Raw genomic sequence first — 23,081 nt, 5'->3', positions numbered from 1 at the left:
GCACATGAAAAGATGTTTACCATCATTAGCCACTATGGAAATGCAGATTAAAACCACAATGAGGTACTTGTCACGTAGTCATTTTTAATTTTGCTGAGCCACACATTTATGGCAGACATTGAGGGTCTGGTGTATAGAAATTAATAATTTAGCCAGCGAAAGAACTTAGCTCACCCCTGTGGCCATCTCTTAAGGTGACTTGTTGTCTTTTCATTTTATCATTTAAATTCAGTGCTCTAGTGGTATCTCCAAATTTGGAGCTCCACAGAAGTCTCCAGAGGTATCTCTTCCAAATGTGGTATATAATTAATTCCAGTACCATTTAGTGACTAATTAGATATAGGAGTAGCTCTAGTGTCTGTGAAAATTGGCGCCATTTGACCCCATCAGCCATCGAATAGCAATAGTTACATGGGGTGGACAGAGCCTGGGCCACTTACCAGTTGTGTGATGTGACAAGGGATGCTGTGACAAGGGACCTCTTTCTTTGAGACTCAGTTTCCTCCTCTGGAAATGAGAATGATGATTCTTACCTTGCAGGGTGTTGTGAGGATCGGATCAAAACCCACAGATACGAGGTATCCAGCCTCGTTCTCAGTGTGAGTGTGGGTATTGTTTTCACACACAAGCTAAGGCTGCAGTCTCCAGGAGGAAGTTAAGTGATGCTCTTTCTGGAACAGTTTAATTCTATTGACTATATGGCCAAGAATATGAGACAATCCCATATTTATTATTCTGCCTTGCTCTTCTCTGAAGTATGCTAATGCATGTCCAAGCACATATCTCGATTGAAAAGCCCATTGCTGATGTTATGTAAGAACCAGAAATCTGTGCAGAAGACATTCCTGCTACCTCTCAGGGGTCTCCCAGGTGTCCTCTCACTTTCTAACACAAGACTTAGAAGCTCTGGGCATTCCTGGAATGATGATCTAAACCATACCAGACTGCATAGCACAGCTTGTACCCAACCTGGTCCCCATCACTTTTTTCTTAAGATGATGATTGTTTTACTACTTTATATTCATTGTCACATTCCTCAAAGTAAAGTCCCTCTGTGTTTCACAGCCTGATGTCCTCTGACTCAGTGTGTGTGTATCTGTATGTAACAGAATGTGTGCTATGACTGTATGTGCTTTGAAAAAGCAGTTCTGTCCTAGGCCAGCAGCTTCAAGGACTTTCTTCTGTTTAATAAGCCCTGCATCGTCATCCAGCTGTAGCAATGCTCTGCTAAAAACAAACTGAGGTCATTCATGTGTAAATGGAAACACACCAGGAAAAAAATTAATACCAAATGTACATCAAGATCAAAAGAAAAAATAAATTTCTCAATAGAATACTCAGAGCTATGCAGAGACCGTTGGTTACTGCTGGTTCACATAAAATTGAAGGTCAGAGCATGTGTCAGTAAAATTCTTAAAAAGGCTGTGACCAGCCAGAGACTATGATTTGAGAATCCCACAAGGATGATTCCTCAAAAATCCAGCTGACTCCTGAATTACACAGGGCATATGTTTCCCCAAAACACTGTAATAAATGCAGACTATAACTAGGAGCATCAAGGTCTGTGGAACTCAGGACCCACAACCAAAACATTTCCGTTTAAAAACAAATACACCCAATATTGTAATGAAATTAGTAGCCATGAAATATTTGATCACAAATTACACTTTGATGAATTTTCAAAATCAAAAATATGTAGACACATCATGATAAATCATTCTTTTGGTGATCGTTGTCTGGTGAGTCTACAGAGGTTGAGTGTGGCTCCTTGAGTCTAGATACATTCATTCATACATTCAATCAAGCATCCGTTCAAGAAATAGTGATTGAGCACCTAGTAGGTGCCAGGGTGTATTCTGAAAAAGGAGCAATAATAGGAAGCTAATTAAGAGAGGGGCTCAGAGTCAGAGAAACTCAGCTTAAATACTGGCTCCACCATTTGCAAACCAAATGATGATCAGCAAGGCAGTAAACCTCTCTCAGCCCCTGATTTCTCACCTGTAAAATGAGGATAGTTATACTTGCCTTGCAGGGTTGTATGGATTGGATGATGTAATACATATGAGATACTTAACCCAGTGCCCGGCACACAATAAATGTTCTAAGGAAAAAGGAGGTGGTACTCCAAAAATTTATATTCCCTCAAGTCATAGATACCCTGGTATCTTGCTCCCACCTTTTCTAAAAGAATGCTGCAAAAATATCCTCACCCATCCACCCACTCATACAGTCAAAAATATACTTTGTAGGCAAGGAGAAGGGCCACCAGGAGGTGGGGACATGCGGAGGCAGGCTTAGAAGACAAAGAAACCTATGAGAAGAGAAACCTGATCTGGTTGTCGAGACTGGCTTCATCCTTGTTCTCTCTCCCTTTTCTCCGAGAGACCAGGTGGGGAAATAGCCTTCCCTTATCTCTACTGGGAGGGGAGCCCACTGACACTTCTGGACATCCTGATGCCTCTGACCCAGTGAGGATTCTGGCTCCCTGACACAACCACACCTGGGGCTGCCCCACCCCTTTCTCAGTTCGTCATCTTGTTGCAGGGAGCTAAATCATGAGAGGTATCCCATGGATAGGCCTAAGGTGTGTCAATAGGGTAAATAGGAGTCTGGGAAGATTTATGGATGTGGCTTTGTGAGTGTGAGGCTTAAAGGGAACACTGCTTTGGGGAAGGGACAGCAAACAGTAGGAGATGGACTCAGAAATAAGGTTACCATATTTAGCAAATAAAAATACAAGACACTCAACTAAATTTGAGTTTCAGGTGAATTACAAATCATGTTTTAATATATATCCTATGCAATACTGGGAAAATACACTAAAAATTATTCATTGTGTATCTGAAATTCAGATTTAACTGGTGCTCTGTATTTTCTCTGGCAACCCTACTCAGAAAGGGAATTAGGAGAACATCCTCCATTCTCCTATGATTTTGTCTGATACCAGATAGGAAGCAGCATTTCTGGACAGGCCACCAATCAGCTATTCTGCAAGTGTACCCTTGTGTGGTTAAAGCCTGTGACACAATTCCTTTGGGAAGCCATGGAGTCAGAATCGCCATTGTGCAGGGCATGGTGCTGGGCGCTAGGGATCCAGAGAGGAGTAAAACAGTCCTGGATATAAGGATCCACTCACTCCAGACGACCAAGTCCAGTGGGATGATAGCCACTATACAAGCAGCAATGGCAATTTTCAATATGTATTGGAAGTCTATTGAGATATTGTTCCAAGCACTTTTCAGATTTTTATTTAAATCTCATCCTATGAGGTAGACTTTATTATTAACTCCAGTTTACAAATAAGGAAACTGAACCTTATAAGCATATGATTCTTTACCCAAATTGGGAAACATTGTAAAGTGAAAGGCGTTACTGTCTGTAATTACACAGAACGACAGGCAGGACCTGGCACCTAGCCGGCACACTAGCATTATGGCATCGATCTCTAGGAGATGTGCCCACATCTCACTGGCAGAAAGTGGCAGTGGGAGGATTTGAATCCAGGCATAATGGCTCCAGCCCTCGTCCCCTTAACCAGGAACAGTAGAGGCGATTCATTTAGATGAATTCCCTCTTATAGACTCTAAGTTCCCTGAAGATGGGGCCTCTTGTTTTGCTTTCCGTGGCATCTTTGACGACTAGCACGCAGCACCCAAAACACAGAGTGGCTGCCAAAGCATACCTGATGGACAGATGAGTCTGGGAGGCCTTCATGGTGGAGGTGGGACATGAGCACAGCTTGAACAATGTAGAAGACTAGGGCAGGGACATTTTTCTCTTCCCTGATCTGTCCCTCTTCCCAGACGCTTGAGAGAAGGTAAGTGAGAGAGGACTACTAAGTGAGCCAAGCGAGTGACGCCAAACCAAGATGTCGGGACATACACCGTGAAGTCTGCTCTCGAGACTGAGTCATGAAGGGCTCTGTCAGCCCTTGCCCACCTCTTTTATGTGGACACCCAGGCACCCACTGCCTGTCCTCTCCAGTCCCTCTCAGCTCCCCTGGATTGAGAATCCGTCACCTGGCCTGGATCCTGAGCAGTCGACTGCCCTCCACTGGGTCCCCCACAGGATAGCAGAGCTGCTCTATCCTCCATATAGAGCTGATCCTCCTTGTAGGTTCCCCAGTCTCTTTGCTCTGTGTCCCCAGGCCACACCTGCCACACTGCCGGGAGAGCGCCCTGAAAGACTGCTATTCCGTCTCTTTCTCTTCAGGGAATTTAAGCCACTGCAAGGCCACACCCTCTTTAAATGGGAATCATGGGGTCTTCAAGACAATAAACAAGTGCCTCCTCCTTGCTCAGGGTCAGCTACTCGCTTTTTAAAAAGAGAAAGCACATTTTCAGAAGGGGTGAGACAAGCCTCTGACAGCTGCCTCCTTTTCCTCTCTGTCCAGAAAGATATCATTAAACCCAGCTGACTCCTGCCTGACAGATGTAGAATGAACAAGAAAGAACCCTTCCTGACGTTTTTGTTCTACCCACAGTTTAACTGCATGTAATTGAACTCACTAGACTATAAGCTGAGGTCACGGGCAGCGTCTTATAAGATACTTCTTTGAACCCCCAAAATCTGGCACGGTGTTTTACACGTGAAGATCCAACAAACATACTTAATTTGGTTTGACTGCTAAGGGTGCGCCTCAGCTTCAATACCCTAAATTAGGTCTGACACCAAAGTGTTAGTCTGGACCAGAGAGAGGCCTTCCAGGCACTTAAACCCTAATCCTCAAAACTGGAAAGAAAGGAAATCCTAATGACTTTTCAACACTCCTGTACCCTTTTCTCAGTCTCCCTCTAACGCTAGGGCTTTACCACTGTCCAGCTGAGTGACCTTGGATAAGTCCCCAAACTTCCTGGAGCCTCAGTTTCCTGACACTGAATCAAGCAGGTTCAACCAGGTGATTTTAAGGTCCCTTCCAACTGCGGCAGTCCAAAATTCCAGGATTCTGGTTGACCAACCCGTGGAAAGCGGGAATGGAGTATGGAGCAGATGCTTGCAGGTGGGGATGGGATGGCTGAGAGGGAGAAAATAAATACGGAGCTGGGAAGGAAAAAAAGCCCTGGAAACAAATGTGTACTTTGCATCTAATCTGGTCCTTGCTAGGACAATGTCATCTCGCCACGTCCTACGCAAGGTCCAGCTGATGCTCACGCACCTGGCCCCGCCTTTCTTTTCATCGTCCATCCGTGTGTGCACTTTGTCTCGTTCTGTGTGCTGCTTGAGCACTAGACTATAAGCTTAGATCATGGGCGGTGGCTTATAAATTGAATAAGATAGACATAGCTCCTCATGGAGTTTACTGAAAAAAATGCAGGTGTTTAAAAACACAGAAACAAAACCTACTCAGTCAAGTATCAATTTGTACAGGTTGCCCTAAGACTATATAACAAGTACTCAGTCCTTTTGGGGATCAGGGATGGCTTCCCCGAAGAGGTGACCTGGTGGTGAGTCACCCTGTGCCTAGATTCTCTCCCAGAAGGCTTCTCTGCTTCTAGGTTCCCCTCACTGTAATTGACACTGACAGATCTTTTAAGACACCAATTTCTTGCCATTGTTTTCTTCCTGGAAGCTTTACAGTGGCCTCCTTGTGTGCAAGCTCGGGTAGAGACTCAGTCCCCATTTGGAGCCTCTTTAGGCTATTACTCCCAGCACAGGCTGCTGCCCTCTGGTGCCAGAGAACCCGGGGTGGAATCCCTGACCCCTTCCCTGACCCCTTCTGGGTACCCAAGAAAAGGGATCAGAACCTTAGCCTTACCATTTAAAAACTGCCCATTCTTGGGCTACCGTAGGATCAGATCTGACCACTGACATTTTCTATAGCAGAAAACAAGCAGCAGGGCTTCCCTGGTGGTGCGGTGGTTGAGAGTCCGCCTGCCGATGCAGGGGACACGGGTTCGTGCCCCGGTCTGGGAAGATCCCACGTGCCGCGGAGCCACTGGGCCCGTGAGCCATGGCCGCTGAGCCTGCGTGTCCGGAGCCTGTGCTCCGCAACGGGAGAGGCCACAACAGTGAGAGGCCCGCATACCGCAAAAAAAAAAAAACAAAAAAAACAAGCAGCAGAAAATTCCAGTTTTGAAGTTGTTAAGGAAAAGGTGAGGAGAACAAACATTAGGGAAAAAAAAATTTTTTTTTTTTTGCCACATTGCGTGGCTTATGGGATCTTAGTTCCACCAGGGATCGAACCCAGGCCCACGGCAGTGAAAGTGCCGAGTCTTAACCACTGGCCTGCCAGGGAATTCCCCAAAAGTTAGGAATTAAAAGCATAGAAAGCTGTTTGATACCTAGCTTCTCTAACTCTAGAAGTAAGTGTCTTCACGGTAAACTAGCATTTTCTTTATTAATTGTCTGTTTTTTAGGTATTATTTATGACTGCTCCTCTTCTGAGAAAGTGCCCAGAACTTTGACAGTAATCTTTCATGCCATCTTTATCATTTAGCCTTAGTCCTAAACAGATCTGGTGAGGATCTTGTCTAAAGACAGAGCTGAAAGGAGGGGTCTCAGAGTGGTAAGGGGAGGAGTGATCAGGCTCAGGGAATTATAGTATCTGGCTTCTGAATGAAGCTAGCTCTGCATAGGAAACGTTCAGAGAATACTAAGTAATTCATGAGTTGCAAAACCTCAGGATAAAAGCTTGAATATCATCATCCCTCGCTGTTTTAACAAACCGCAGATCGCCATTAATTTTGCCTGATTTTACATAAAGAATAATGCACTCCCTGCAAAGGAAAAGGTGCAGTCTCTCGAGGAGCCTATCTTTTTGTTGTGATGTTTCAGCGATTCAGAGAGACAGGTGGGGAAGGGAGGAGTGTTAGTCTCCAAAATACTCTACATCATATCCCTCAACTATGTTCCCAGAGGCCAAAAAACAGAAACTCAGAGAAATTAGACTATCTTGATTTGCATCATAAACTAGTGTCCAGAATTCTAGGCTATACAGCAGAGCTTTGTGTCCAGTGTTTTGGCAATTTACTCTATTTGAGTTTACAGGAAAGGCTCTAGAGTAGTGTTCTGAAGGACCACAGAGCATCTGCGTGGGGGGTACATCTCAGTCAGAAGAAGGAGAACGCAAGGGCATGAAGCATGGGCTTCAGGGACCCATGGGGGGTTTGCTGTGACTAGAGAGGGTAGTGTGGGCGAAGGGATCACAAAGAACCAAGCGTGCCCCGATGTGGCTCTTGGTCTTCGCTAGGGACAAACGCAATCAGATCTGTGGGGTTTTTAAATTTATTTATTTATTTATTTTTGGCTGCGTTGGGTCTTCGTTGCTGTGCACAGGCTTTCTCTAGTTGCGGCGAGCGGGGGCTGCTCTTTGTTGTGGTGTGCGGGCTTCTCATTGCGGAGCATGGGCTCGAGGTACGGGGGCTTCAGTAGTTGTGGCTCGCGGGCTCTAGAGTGCAGGCTTAGTAGTTGTGGCGCACGGGCTTAGTTGCTCCGCGGCAGGTGGGATCTTCCCAGACCAGGGCTCGAACCCGTGTTCCCTGCACTGGCAGGCGGATTCTTAATCACTGTGCCACCAGGGAAGCCCTTAACAAACTTTTTAAGAGGATCTCTTTCAGAGTCTCTCCAAGAGTAGTCCTGAGAATTTGCAGGGGCATCTCTCTGGGAAGCTGCACTTTTCTTAAGCTGCTGAGAGCCTCTTTTGCACACCAATGTATGAGAACCTCCAGGAAGCTGGTTTCTAGGCAGGATTCCCTGCCTCCGTTTCAACCATTGGGAATGGTTGGCCCTGGGTCCAGTGTAAATTCTGTGTATGTTGATGAATAGTCATAAACCATGAACACTAAAGAGGTTTCAAGTTCTAATAGAAGAGGGTGAGATTTGGTGATTTTTTTTTTCTTTTGCTCATCTGTATTTACATTTTTTTCTACTTGCAGTACTTGTATACTAAGAAAAAAGAAAACGCTAAATAAGATAAATGTAATGAGCATCCAGTATTTGCAAGCACGGAACAAGCTCATGGAAGAAATGAGTTGCCCCAAAAGGGTTACATAGGCAGGGAAGTGCCGTTGTTTTCAGCAGGAAAGCTGGGCCTTGTAACAACAGGAAGCTCTGGGAGGCCGCAGTACCCAGGCTTTCAAGCAGAGCGATTCTTGAAACAATGGCTGCCTGTGGCTCGGGAATATTGGGCAGGAAATGAAAGGATGCTGGGAGGGGGTGTGCCAGAGGAGCTGATAAGCGCTACCTGGCTGTTCTTCACTTAGGCCCAGCAGGCCAATGATGAAGTTGTTTTTCTAAACGCTCCCCATCTTTCATTAGCAAAGATGATTTTAGGAAAACACAGAAATGAAAAGAACCCATGGTGCCACAGGTCTGGAAACCATTAGGAAGCTAAGCCTCCCAGGAAACCAGAAGGTACAATAAGCAAGGGAAGGTATTTCTTGCTCTCAGGACACGGTCCCTTCAGTTGGGGGGGACCTTCAGATGAACTCAGCACCATTTAAAGCCAAGTCCCTGGAGGACTCCAGCCTCCATAATAATCGAAATAGCACTGGGGGGCTTCCCTGGTGGCGCAGTGGTTGAGAGTCCACCGGCCGATGCAGGGGACACAGGTTCGTGCCCCGGTCCGGGAAGATCCCACATTGCTGCCTGCGCGTCCAGAGCCTGTGCTCCACAACGGGAGAGGCCACAACAGTGAGAGGCCCGCGTACCAAAAAAAAAAAAAAAAAAAGCACTGGGGTTAATAGGAGTCCAGCCATACCAAAGGAGACACGTGTAAACCTCCTGAGATTGAAGTTTATATTTATTTAACACAAATTTCTGTTCTCATGGGTGGGACAAGTTGGGGAGTCAATTAACAAATACAAAAACAAAACTAACAGAATGCTAGTGTTTTGCCCTAGAAGACCGAGATAAAAACCAGAACCAGTAGGAGTGAGGACCTGAACATTGCAGGTAGAAGTCAGATCTGCCTTCTTAATTTCTAGCCCAGCTTCTCCCCAGCTTCATCCAGGAGGTTCAGAGGTCATGGGATGTTAGACCTGGAAGAAACATTAGCAATCGTCTAGATCCAGAACTTGAACCTAGTGCAGATGAAAATCTGAGGCTGGGAGTAGGTATTTTTTTGGTCAAGGATATACAGCTGGTTCATGTTGCTCTAATTGATAGGTACCCAGCACTGAGTACCTGTGAGTCACCTGGGGGCAACTCAAAGAGGAGCACAGTTACTCTCCTCAAAGGTCTGAAATCTAGTACCTGGAGGTCAGGACTGGAACCCAGGTTTCTTAACTCCTTGTTGTTAAGTCCTTCTCTGTCATCAAGTTGCTCTTAGAAATGAAATCAGCTCAGCTTTCTGTGGCTTTCTGGTCTTCCCCATGCCTGGTCTGTGCCTGGGTTTTCCTGGTGTGGAGGTTAGGTTTATACAATGTACTGGAAAGTGCATGAACTTGGAATTCAGACAGACTCATAATTGTACCCCAGCTTTGCCACTAGCTGTTTGACCTTGGGCGAGCCATCCGACCACACCAAACCTTAGTTTTCCATCTATAAAATAGGAATAGTAATGTGTACACCTCAGAGTTGTGAGAATTAAACGAAATAATTATCGTTAAGCATGGGACCCCACCCACATAGCATTTGGTAAGTGCATCCCATGACCACCTACTAAGGCATGCAAAAAAAGAAAAAAAAAATGGCCTGGACACACTCAGACGAGAGAAAAACTTACGCCGTCCTCATTCTTCAGATGACTGGTGTCAGTGACCATACAGTTCAAGAAGCTGGTTTATTTTCCCTGTTTTGTCTCATTAGCCTGCTCAGCTCCATTCCTTCTCCGTCTGGGACTCTCTCTGGAGGCAGACGTGGCCATCCTCTTTATCCATCACTGCGGAAGAGCCTCCATCCGTGGCGTCTCAAGGAGTAGGTGGCAAGAAAGAGAGGGTCTGTTAGTCCAGGAAATAAAACCTTGATTGGGTGATCCAAGCTGACTGTGGTCTTGACGCAGTTCGACTGAGGAGTTAAACGACTCGTTGGCAATGATAAGGGAATTGATGCTCACAGCTGGGCCTGCGAGTGTGCTGGGGCATGCCTGAAAGAGCTTTCTGGCATCCGCAAGCAGCCTTACGGAGTGAGTGATGTCTGCCCGACAACTCCCCTGAGAGCCAAGTCAGACAGTAGGAAGCACAAGCCAAAAGAGTTTTCATAAATTATCCGAAGCCTCGCAGCCTCCATGTTCAGCAGGGGACAAAAGGGACGTTCTCAGCAGAGGGCCATTTTCTGCACCATTCCTGTGTACCCGGTGAACAGGGCCAGCTCTAAGCCCAAGGCCGTGTGAGGGTTTCTCCAGGTTTGTTCTCTGTGTAACCTCATCACACCCCACCCGGTTTCCCTAGTCATCTTTGCCCTCCCTCATGGTCACAACCCTCCCCTCCCTCAAACCCAAAAACACCCCGGAGGCCCCTTTCACAGTCCCTCCTAGGCTGTTTCCACTTGCTCATTAACTGATGATGTGTGGTCCCAGATATTTCACTGCCCTCAACCAGCCTTTTATCTTTGAGTCACAAAGGCACTTACATTTCTTTTTATTTATTTATTTTATTTTTATTTATTTATTTATTTTTTGCGGTACGCGGGCCCCTCACTGTTGTGGCCTCCCGTTGCGGAGCACAGGCTCCGGACGCGCAGGCTCAGCGGCTCACGGGCCCAGCCGCCCCGCGGCATGTGGGATCTTCCCGGACCGGGTCACAAACCCGTGTCCCCTGCATCGGCAGGCGGACCCTCAACCACTGCGCCACCAGGGAAGCCCAGGCACGTACATTTCTTAAAGAAATTTTCGGAAGCAACTAGAAAAGAGTGAGGCTTCTCACCTCCCCTTTCATCCTCGGCAAAGCGTACGAGGTCCTCTGCACTGACCCTAAAGGGACGCCTTATTTTCCTTTGTTGGATCGATATGTTTGTGGCAAGTCTTTTCCTTCATATTATCCCCTCCTCCACCCACCTTTCTCAAAAGCCTGTTCCCTTGAAGGGAAGAATTCCAGGGTTACCCCTACTGAGGCAGCTGCATGGATTGGACATTATTCTAAGGGCAATGGGAAGCCAGTGAATGTTTTGGAATAGGGGAGCTTTTCCATAGTGTTTTAGAAAGATTTGTTTGGCAGTGGAGCTCAAGATAGAATGCAGTCTTCCTAGCCTGTCAAAACTCCTCCAATTTACCTGAATTTACCTTCTCTTCCACCAGACTGGTCTAGTCAGCATTCCTGGAATTCACCACATTATTTCTTGTTTTCCCATCTTGTTTATACCATTCCCTGCTCTAGCTGCATCAGAAAGTGGGTGATGTTTACAAAGTGCCTATTATATGCCGGAGGCTTATTTAAGCTTTCTGCATGTATCACAGTATATAATTGCATCACATTGTATCTTATCACATCACAGCATCTCAAATCACCCCCTAGGAACCAGTGTTTGAGTCCTTATTGCATAGCCTTGTACGTCCTCCTTTATCCACTGATCAATCTCACGGCATCGTGCGGCCCCGGGGTGAGGGTCTTGCCTCAGCCCTCTCTAACAAGGTCCCTCTCATACTGTCAGCTGTCTGTAATGTACACAATTTCCTGTTCTTGTTCAACACCTAAAAGCCCTGCCTGACTTCCCCCACCATTGTGTAATCTTTTAGAAGAACTTCTGTCACGTTTTTGTGCCTCTCAAGGGCCCTTAACATATTTTGCTTGATCGTTTCATACCGGCCATGTTACTTAATAATCTGTGAGCTTCAATTTCCTCATTTACAAAGCAAAGATACATACCTTCCTCAGAAAGTGGTTGTGAGGACTGCACTGGGTACAAATAATGCATGAAAGTGTAGTGCTCAGGGGTCAGCACCTAGTAGGTACACGGTATTTGTCCGTTCCCTCTTGGCTTCTTGAGGGCAAAGATCTTATTCACCTTTTTGTCCCTTGGGCCGGATAGCCCTGCAGTACATCTGCTTTGGTAGAAGGAGAATCGTCATTGGGAGGAGTGGGTGTACGGATGACAGAGACCTGAGAGCTCAGCTGGGGTGAGTCAGGGTGTGGAGCAGAGGGGGGACCTGGACACTTCTGTGGGAAAGAGCTGACTTGATTTGGCATCTGAAACCCTGGAAGTGAGGAGGGGAGGGGACTCCAGGATATAGTCTTCCATCAGGAGCCTCACCCAGCAGTGGAGCAGAGCTGGTTAGGCAAATACTTCTATTTAACAAGGAGTAATTACCTCACAGGGTCATTGGAAAGGACTTAAACAAACATGGAAATTGCCTCACTAACTTTAGAAAGCCCTTGGGCTTCTTTAACGAAACTTGTTTTTTTGTTGTTGTTTTTGCGGTACGCGGGCCTCTCACTGTCGTGGCCTCTCCTGTTGCGGAGCACAGGCTCCGGACGCGCGGGCTCAGCGGCCATGGCTCACGGGCCCAGCCGCTCCGCAGCATGTGGGATCCTCCCGCACCGGGGCACGAACCCCTGTCCCCTGCATTGGCAGGCGGACTCTCAACCACTACACCACCAGGGAAGCCCGAAACTTGTTTTCTTAAAAACCAATTTTTTTCTTTAAAAAAATTATTTGTACCTCACCCTCATTATAGAAAATTCAGAAAAGCAAAATGAAGAATATAGAAAAGCAAAAACATACTATTAGCCTTTCAGTGTGTGTGTGTTTTATCATTTGAGAGATCGTGAAGGGTTGTGTAAACGGGACAGTCACTCTTTGCTCTTTAAATTTGTGTATCTTTTTCATTTTTATTCTTCTCTTCCCCAGTGTTATTGCAATATAATTGATATACCCCAGTGTGTAAGTTTAAGGTGTACAGCATAATGGTTTGGCTTACATAAATATATTGTGAAATGATTACTGCAGTAAGTTTAGCTAGCACCCATCATCTCATATACATACAATAAAAAGAGAAAGAAAAGAAAGAAAAAAATGTTTCCTTGTGATGAGAGCACTTAGGATTTACTCTCTTAACAATTTTCGTGTATAATGTACGGCAATGCTGACTATAATCATCACGCTGTACACTGCAGCTCTAGTAATCATTTATCTTGTAACTGGAAGTTGGTACCTTTTGACAACCTTCATCCAATTCCTGCTCCCCGCTTCCCCCACCTCCTCCTCTGGTAACCACAAATCTGATCTCTTTTTCTATGAGCTTCATGGTTTTTTTAGATTCCAGACATAAGTGAGATCATACAGTATTTGTCTTTCTCCAACTTATTTCACTTAGCATAATACCCTTAAGGTCCATCCGTGTTGTCACAAATGGCAGGATTTCCTTATTTTTATGCTGAATATTATTCTGTTGTATATATATGCCACAACTTCTTTCTTTTTTAAGATTTATTTATTTATTTGGCTGCACTGGGTCTTTGTTGCTGTGTGCGGGCTTTCTCTAGCTGTGGTGAGCAGGGGCTACTCTTCACTGCGGTGCACGGGCTTCTCACTGCGGTGGCTTCTCTTGTTGCAGAGCACGGGCTCCAGGCACACAGGCTCAGTAGTTGTGGCTCGCGGGCTCTAGAGCGCAGGCTCAGCAGTTGTGGTGCACGGGCTTATAGTCCCTCCAAGGCATGTGGGATCTTCCCAGAGCAGGGATCGAGCCCGTGTCCCCTGCATTGGCAGGCGGACTCCCAACCACTGCGCCACCAGTAAAGTCCCTGCCACAGCTTCTTTATCCACTCATCTTTTGATGGACACGTTTCCATATCTTGACTATTGTAAATAATTCTGCTATGAACTGCGATGTGCAGATATCTTTTCAAGTTAGTGGTTTTGTTTCCTTTGGATATATTCCCAGAAGTGTGATTGCTGGATCATATAGCAGTTTTACTTTTTAATTTTTTTGAGGATCCATACTGTTTTCCATAGTGGCTGTACCAGGTTATAATCTCACTAACGGTGAACAAGGGTTCCCTTTTCTCCATATCCTTGCCAGCATTTCTCTCGTCTTTTTTAAAATAAATTTATTTATTTATTTATTTTTGGCTGTGTTGGGTCTTCGTTTCTATGCGAGGGCTTTCTCTAGTTGCGGCAAGCGGGGGCCACTCTTCATTACAGTGTGTGCGGCCTCTTCACTATCGCGGCCTCTCTTGTTGTGGAGCACAGACTGCAGACGTGCAGGCTCAGTAGTTGTGGCTCACGGGCCCAGTTTCTCCGCGGCATGTGGGATCTTCCCACACCAGGGCTCGAACCCATGTCCCCTGCATTGGCAGGCAGATTCTCAACCACTGCGCCACCAGGGAAGCCCTCTCTCTTGTCTTTTTGATGATGGTCATTCTAACTTGAGATGATATCTCATTGTGAGTTTGATTTGCATTTTCCTAATGACTAGTGATGTTGAGTATCTTTTCATGTATCTGTTGGCCTTTTGTATATCTTCTTTGGAGAAGTGTCTATCTTTTGCCCATTTTTAATTTGGATTATTTGGTTTTTTGCTATCAAGTTGTTTGACTTCTTTATATCTTTTGTATATTAACCCCTTATCAGATACATGATTTACAAATATTTTTCCTATTCCATAGGTTGTCTTTTCATGTTGCTGATTGTTTCTTTGGCTGTGCAGAAGCTTTTTAGTTTGATGTAGTCCTGCCTGTTTATTTTTGATTTTGTTGCTTGTGCTTTATGTGTTATAGCCAAAAAAATCATTGCCAAGACCCATGTCAAGGAGCTTTTTTCCTATGTCTTCTTCTAGGAATTCCGTGGTTTCGTGTCTTACATACAAGTCTTTAATCCATTTCAAGTTAATGTTTGTGAGTGGTATAAGATACAGGTCTAGTTTCATTCTTTTACATGTGAATATCCAGTTTCCCCAGCACAAATTTTCCCAGAATGTCTTTTCTCCATTGAGTATTCTTGGCTTCCTTGTGAAATACAATTGACCATATATTCTTGGGTTTATATCTGGGATCTTGGTTTTTTCCCACTGATCTTCTTTTCTGTTTTTATGCTAGTACCATAACGTTTTGTTTACTATAGCTTTATAGTATGGCTTGAAGTCAGGAAGTGTTTTTCATTTTTTTTATCAGTATATATTGCTTCTGTAACTTTTTCAAAAGGAACTTAAAAATAGATGTTAACCACTAGGTGTTGAACCCCTAAAAGCCATCACCACAGTAAGGTAGGGTCTGCAGTGGTAGAGTTTCAGGCATATGGATAGTCAAGGGCAAGGAACCAAACAGCTCTCCTTAAATGGTGCTTCCATACCTGGCCACTAACTCATGGGATCTGCTCTCTTGATGGGGAGGGTTTGAGTCAAGTGGGTGTAGCTTGAGGCTTTTTCTAAACTTCCTCCTCAGTGCGGTACCATGAAAAAAGCATGAGCTTTGGAGTCAGACAAACCTAGGTTTGGATCCCAACTCTGACACTTAGGAATTGTGATGTTGGGCAACTTGCCTAACCTCTCTGAGAATCAGCTTTCACATTTTCAAAATGGAGAATTTTATGTCTTTTGTGGATTGGCTATGATTATACAATGGAGAATGCTGTTAAAAGAGAGAGAGAGAGGAAAAAAAAGCACCTCATGTAGTGCCTGGCACATTAAAATGTGTTTTCCTCTTTGAAGGACCCAGATATCAATAGAGGACTGAAAACCCATCTGGAGAGTAATGACCAATCCCTTGTTTAGCAAAACATTTCAAGTGCTCGTGTTTTCAAGGCTATTCTAGATGAATGAGACAGAACTATCCTCATTGTCCCTAAAGAGCTCACAACTTAGTGATGGAGGAGACATAGGTTCAGGCAACACCTAGCACTTAGTGCTGGATGAGAGCAGGTTTGCAATAAGTATTTGCTGAATTGGATTTTTTAATGAAAAGTTTTGGGGAAAGGTAATATATTCTTATAGTTCAAAACTCAAAAGTATAAAAGAGTATACAATGAGGAGTCTCCCTCTTACTCATAGCCCTGGCCTCAGCTTCCCAGTTTTTTTTCCCATAGGCAACTGAAGTTATCACTTTATTATGCATCCTTCCATAGATATTTAATGCATATACAAAGGAATTGTATAGCTGTTCTGTTATTCTCTCTTTTTAAAAAAGCAAATGCTTGTATACCATTGCACTGGTCTGTGCCTCATTCTTTCTGCTTAACAATATATCTTATATATCAGTATATCAGGAGACTGCTGTATATCAGTACATGAAAGTTTCCTCATTCTTTTTGATGACTATATAGTATTCCATTATATGGATATTCTATTATTTATATAAACAGCTTCCTGTTGATGAACAATCTCATGCTATTACAAAAATTGCTGCAATGAATTACCTTGTAGATACAGAAATGTTCTAGAATTGGAATAATGAAAAGGTACTGAAATGTGATTGTTGCTTAGCTGTCAATATAGTATAAACCACTTAATTATGTGCTTTAAAAGGGTGAATTTTATGACATTTGATTTATATCTCAATTTTTTTTAAGTTTAGAGAAACAGAAAAAGAAACTTTACTCCAAGGAGGACGGGCTAAATCCTGACATATTAAAAAAACAATTTTCCTTGGAAAATTGGAAAGCAGTTAATTTGCTTTTTGTAAAGAACAGAGAACATTATACTTTAAAAAATAAACACCACGAATTTTCAGACTTTTCTATAATTCTACATTAGGTCAGGAGGAAGAGAGAAGAGGTTAAAACAGGGAAGAGAAAGAAGAATCAAAGAGGGAGAGTTGCAGGAGGACAGCGACCCCTCAGGCAAGCCAAGGCCCACAGAGGCTGGGAGGAGTGTGCCACAGGAGAAATGGAGGCTCAGGAGAGATGGGGGCGCAGGAGACATGGAGGTGCAGGAGATATGGAGGCTCAGGAGAGATGGAGGCGCAGGATCGAGGAAGAAGGGGACAGAAATACAGAGCAGGAGCTGGCAGAGGGAGAAGGTACAGGAGCCGCTGTGACGACTCTTAGATTCCTGCGGAATGGAAAGCTGGGAAGCTCTCTGCTGACAACCAGAAATAATAGAAAAGTGATTGAAATCTTTACTTCATCTCTTTAAAAATGCCGTAGTAGAGCAGGCTTATTCACAGCACAGCAGAGCTGCCTGAAGCCCTCACTCTCTCCCCTGTGCACAGCAGGAGATTCTCAAAGATTTCTTCCCTGTTCAGTGGCTTGTCTCTCTCTGACTCTCCCCCTGCAAGTATCAATTCTTCATCCACCAGTGATCCTTGGTCCTTTCTATCACCTCAGTCAAGGTGATGAATATATCCATCATGCCCAAAAGTTTCTTCGGCCCCTCTGCAGCTCCTGCCTCCTGCCTCTTCCCTGCTTTCTCCCACTATAAATTAGTTTGTATTTTCTTGAGTTCTATGTGGATGGAATCATATGGCATGTACTCTTCTATAGAATGGCTTCTATCACCCATATGCTATATCATCCCTTGTTATTGCTGAGTAGTAGTCCATTGTATATATGTACCACTAGACTTTACTCTGATGGTTAGGGATGCAGGACCCAGAGAGGGGATGAAATATGACCAGTACAGGACCTTAACAAAAATCCAGAATGGGGCGGGAGGAGAGCCATATTTCCCTAAAACACAAATGCAGTTTGCACTGTGAAAGAATGAAGCTGCCATGATCACATAACTGATCAAATAAAACTGTGTTTGTTCCAATCTCCATCTCCAGATCTGATCAGATTCCAGCCATACAGGGAAGTGGGGCAGCTTAGCAGGCATTACCTCTGGGGGGATTCAGAGAAATGATTTGATTGCTGGCCTTTTCTGCCCTAAACCCTTGAAGAAGTTTGGAATTGAGGAAAGAAGTACCCCCACGTTATTTATGAGTATAAAATGACTTTTAGTTGTAGCAAGTTGGACCAAATGAAACAAAGGACTTTAAAACATTTTGTAAATTGTAAAGCACAAATCAACGGCAAAGCCTTCTTTTCCATCAGAAACCACCTCAGGATTTATTTTGTGCTCCGATTAAAATTTAACGTTAAAGATCGCTGCTCCAGGAAAAACGAAACCAAACCAAACAAAAAAGGGTCTTAGAGAACCATCAGTGCGATAATTCAAAGAAGTCATAATGTTATATCATAATCCGCAACTGTGTGTACCTCTGTAGGAGGAGACTTAACGTTCTTTGGGTCCATGATAAATCCCACAGAACTAGTTCTGTGGCTCCAACCTTCTATAGCAACCTAAACAGACAATGGAGGCTTTCTTTCCATCTATACCTACTCAGCCATTTTGTATCAAGCTTCTATCCTGTCCAGAATCCTAGGGTGTCCCCAGTTTGGTTGGGCCCCAGGAACAACAGCCTAAAGAATTCTGAGACTTTGAGACGATACTCTTGGCAGCCCCTGCAACACCACCGACCAGTATTACCTTTAGAGCCTTGCTCCCCGAAGTATGGGCTGCAGACTGGCTGTATCTGAATCACCTGGTAATTTGCTAGAAATGCAAATTCTTGACTCCCTCCCTCCACCCTCCCATTGGAATCTGCATGTTAACAAGATCCCGGGGGTTTGTATCCACATTAAGATATGAGAATCTCTGGTCTAGACAGTCGTTCTTCACCTTCAGCATGCATCAGAATCACCTGGGAAGCAACTGCTGCTGCTGGACTTATCTAGGGACCACAGTCTGAGAACCACTGCTCTGGCTCTAGAGCTGGATGATTACAGAGATCAAGTGGATCCTTTCTCATTTACTGAGTATGATGGAGAATTCCTACGTCTTCCAACTCGGCCCAAGATGAGAATCCAAGAAAGCTAACACGCCTCAGGGACCAGGACCATGGCCTTTTCCCTTGGGTTGTTTTAATATTGCCTCCTGTTTAAACAGAGCTGTGGACGAGAGGTTCTGGGGCCTCTGTACCAAATTTATGGCAGAGGCTCCATCCGGGAATGTGTTTTCCTCGCCTTTAAAACAAACGGAGCCTGAGGTTATACAACTGAGAGCCATGCTACTGGGAGGTGAGTCTTTGAGAATGGGATAGGACGGATTGGTGACCCTGCACTGCCCATCTGTGGAGTGTTCCTTATAGAAGCCCTTTGAGGCTGAGGCTTTTGTCTTTGAGTCCTGCTTGGGAATGCTCCGAGCTCTCAATCCACCGGTGCTGTGCAGCAGCTGTATACCTTGGTACAGACTCACATTGTGAAACACATCAAGGTCAAGCACAGTTCCAGGACTGCTGCCTTTGTATTATGAAGATACACCTCAATGCATAGAAAAGTGACCTCAACCAGAGAGGGACACAAAAGCCATTCTGAATAGGGAGGTGAGTGTTGACTTGGAAGAGGTTGGTCAGCTCTACCCCAACTGCCCATCAGATGGGAGGCAGCAAACTGTTTTCACCAAGACTGAATCTCACAAATGATAAATTTACATCCTATAGAAGCTTCAAATAGGAATAACTGTCATTGTAGAATGCTGCTTATATGCCAGGGTCTGTGCTAAGTATTTACAAGTATTACTTCAATCCTAGCTATGAGGTTAATATCACTGTTATCCTCATTTTACAGGTGTGGAAACTAAGAAATGGAATTATTGCATATTTTGCCCAAGGTTACAAAGGCAGTTTGGCATTCAAACCTGTGCTCTTGACCATGACCTTGCGTGGCAGGTTACAGAACAACATCTTGTTGTGGGTGGGAAAGAGTCGACCTACTGTGCACAATAGGGATTTTTCTTTTAAAACAATACAGCTTTTTTAAGCATGAGAACTCTGTTTGCTTATTTATTTATTTATAAAATTTATTTAGAGGCATGAGGCATAAATAGGGTTCTCACCAAGAACCCTATTTCATAAAATAGATCAAAGTATAGCTTTTCTAACTGAAGCCAGGCAGGGGCTCTGGACCCCTGCCCACACTCACAGCCCCTTCTCCACCACACCCACCCCTACCCTGTATTCACTCACAGGGAATAGTTCCACCTCTGTGGTCTCTGACCTCAATATTTCCAATCCCAAGTTCACTTCCTGCCCTCTTTCCACCTCGGGTAACTAAGAAGCTTCTCACCAGTTGGTCATGAATGAAAGGGGCAAAACATGGATGTGTCCTGGAGAAGAAAGGCTCTGGGGATGCACAGCCTTTGAGAGGTGGGTGGAATACTTTAAGTATGATGAATTTTACTCAGCACCTAAAATGATAGTTAGTGGTTGAAGGAAATGATGGGGGAGTTGTTTAGAAAGTATTGTAATAGAGAATCCAGCAAGAATGTTGAGCCTGAACACCTAGTATCTACCCATGTAAAAGGTCCAGTCCAGCTTAGTATTGTGTGTGGGTATGATCATGTGCATTAAGCATTAATGGATTGGCTTTAGTCTAATCCAAGGCATTAATGGACTGAGTATGTTTTGGGGGAGTGAGCACAGTGCTAACCCAAGCCCTGGTTCATGGAGTTCCCATACCACCTCTGTGCCTGAGGACTTCAGCACCCAAGGCTTCGGTAGTTCCAGACCATCTACAACAGTCTCACAGAGGGACCTCCGGTGGATCTGCCCAAGGACCAAAGTGGCAAGTGACTTGCCACTCTCTCCATGCCATCCAGAAGGTCTGTGGCTGCCATTCTGGGTCACTGAGCTGGCTGGGCTGATCAGGTGCAGCCCTGAGGAGAGAACAGCATAGCCAGACCCTTCTACCCAGGCACTGGACTTCTAGAGTGGCAGGACTTTGAGAGGCCGTGTTGGTCCCTTATATGACGTCCATTCTATCAATGACTGGTTTGATCCATTTGGTGGTGCTGCTGGCGGGGGCGGTGGGGAGGAGGAGGTTCTCACCTTTAAAAAAAAACACTTAACACCTTTAAATCACCTTTAACATTTTGGCAGATATTCTTCCCGTCTTTTTCCCTTTGCAGTTTTTTAAACATAGCTGAATTCACAGGGTATATTTGATTTTGTGACTTGTTCTTGTTTTACCTACCTACATCATAAGCATTTTTCCATGTGTTAAATCACTTTTCATAAGCAACAAGTACCCTTGAGTGAGGTAAATAAATTTACCTGCCCCTTGGTTTCTTCATGTGTAGACTAGGCAAGAGTTCTCTAATTTTATCACACAACAGTCACCTAGAAGGCTTTTTAAAACACAGGTTGCTGGGCGCCACCTCCAGAATTTCTGATTCAGTGGGTGTGAGTGGGGCCTGGGAATTTGCATTCCCAACAGGTTCCCAGGAGATGCTGGTGCTACTGGTCAGGGGACCACACTGGGAGAACCAGTGACATAAGGAGTGTTGTGGGATTTCCAAGGTCACTGCTGGTTTCAAAAATTTAAGTGTTAGCATATTTTACAAATTCTTAAAAAAAAAAGACCTAACTTTTAAAACACATGGGTTTCCTAAACTTTAACAAAACCCTATTTTTTTTTAAATATCAAAGAACATCATCTACCATTTACAAGTAATTGTTTCCACTTGTAGCTCATATGCATTCCATACTTACTTCTCTTTGAAGTACCTCGATTTTTAAAAGACTATCTTTAAAAGACAGTCAGACTTATACCTAATACTTTATTTTTTCTTTTCCTTTGCATAGTTCCATATGTATTGAAGAGCTGTGCAGAATTTATAGAGACTCACGGCATTGTGGATGGAATTTATCGGCTTTCAGGAGTCACCTCAAACATACAACGGCTAAGGTAAGCCAAAGAATAGCCCCCCAAAGGATTCTCCCATGATCCTTCCTCTGTCCATACCTCTATCTGCAGGTGTTGGGGGTATTAAAAACTGAAGGGATTGAGGGAAGGATGGCAGGGCAGAAGATCAAGTGCTGATGTTTTCAGATGCCTAACTCTTCTTAATCTAATCAGGAAGCTCACCAATCTGATGTAATTCTTTCCAACAAAAACTCCTGAGGGCTTTTCATCTGTTCCTATGTCTTGCACCAGATTTATCCCTCTTAGGTAGATTCAACTGAACTCAAATGATTTAAATTGCAAGTTGGGAAAAAATGATTTACTATTACTCACTTGCCTACCCACAGCTCAGATCCCCATTACATGGTATTCAGAACTTGCAGGTCATCCTGAGTTTTGCTGTTGGCACACACTCAACATTTGATATTTCATCTGGTCAAGAAATCAGAAGTCTGCATGATTGTGCATTTCTCTAATTGATGCCTGTATTTTTAAAATTATTGATAGAGGAACTATTTCCAATTCTATGGATTTATCCTAAACAATTCTAAAATGCATCCTAGAATTTTTTGGAAGAAATTTCTATCACAATGAATTAAGAGGACAGTAGTCTTCTTTATATGTATTATATCTGTAAAATAAAGGGAGTGTATATATAGAATATATACATTATATATAATATATGTACTGTTCCATGACTAAAAGAATAGGTTTATGTATGTTGAATATTGTTCTTTAATACAAAAAGAACACATTTTAATGTATTTATTATGTATTCTTTAGTTACAAATGTAGACTTTTCAAATAAAACATTCTTGTTACAAGATTAATATGTAAAATTTACATGTGCAGGTAATTCATTTTTTTATCTTCTTCCTCCTATTTAGTTTTCTGCCCCTCGTCCTCAAATCTCAATTGTCATGAAACTATACCAAAGGAATAAAACATTCTTTTTACTCCCAGAGAAGTGATAGCTGTTAAAAAAATAACTGGTTTATTGCAGCCAAAGGTTTTTAACAGATCTGTGTGCTTACATCATTTTCACTAATTTATTCATGTGACATTTTTCAGAGTTTCAACAGCAAGTATTTTTAACAGTTTACTCTTAGCTCTGAAACACACTTACACAGTAGCTGGTATCGTGGAAGGACATTTGGACAATGGCCAATTCTTTTTCACTTAAGGACTGACCTTAGCCTTGACAAGGGAAATTTCTGGCTAACTAAATAAGCTCTAGATTGTTTGTGTTCTGCCCTCGTAAGAAAAACACATGCCTATGAATTTGAGGCCATTGCATGGTTTGCTTTTCAAGGCCTCACTCAGTTCCTGTCAGGTTCTGACAGCATCAGGGATTTCCCTTCCCTTTATTAAAGGGGCAGAACCCGACTACAGGAGAATGGGCAGCAAGCTGTTTCAGGATGCTGGTTCTGAGAGTCTGGTTGACTTTGTCACTACATGTTTGACCAAATGAATACTCTCAAGAAAGCTAACTTCTCTTCTGCATTAAAGCTCAGATTTATCATCTTTTAAATATATATAATTTTAATAAA

The 23,081-nt window shown here is 43.8% G+C and overlaps 1 protein-coding gene across 1 annotated transcript in view; it reads left to right on the top strand.

The window, feature by feature from the left end:
* Positions 1-23,081, top strand: part of ARHGAP31 (Rho GTPase activating protein 31) — a 111,616-nt gene that overhangs the window by 39,973 nt on the left and 48,562 nt on the right. Inside the window, exon 4 of the mRNA XM_024765195.1 lies at positions 21,432-21,534. Coding sequence (XP_024620963.1) covers positions 21,432-21,534 — 103 coding nt within the window. The remainder of the gene's footprint in view (positions 1-21,431; positions 21,535-23,081) is intronic.

This window comes from Neophocaena asiaeorientalis, unplaced genomic scaffold (assembly GCF_003031525.2).
Source record: "Neophocaena asiaeorientalis asiaeorientalis breed wild unplaced genomic scaffold, Neophocaena_asiaeorientalis_V1.1 scaffold500, whole genome shotgun sequence".
NCBI lineage: Eukaryota > Metazoa > Chordata > Mammalia > Artiodactyla > Phocoenidae > Neophocaena > Neophocaena asiaeorientalis.
Note: the sequence above shows the minus strand (reverse complement) of the source record. Positions and strands in the feature narration are given on the sequence as shown.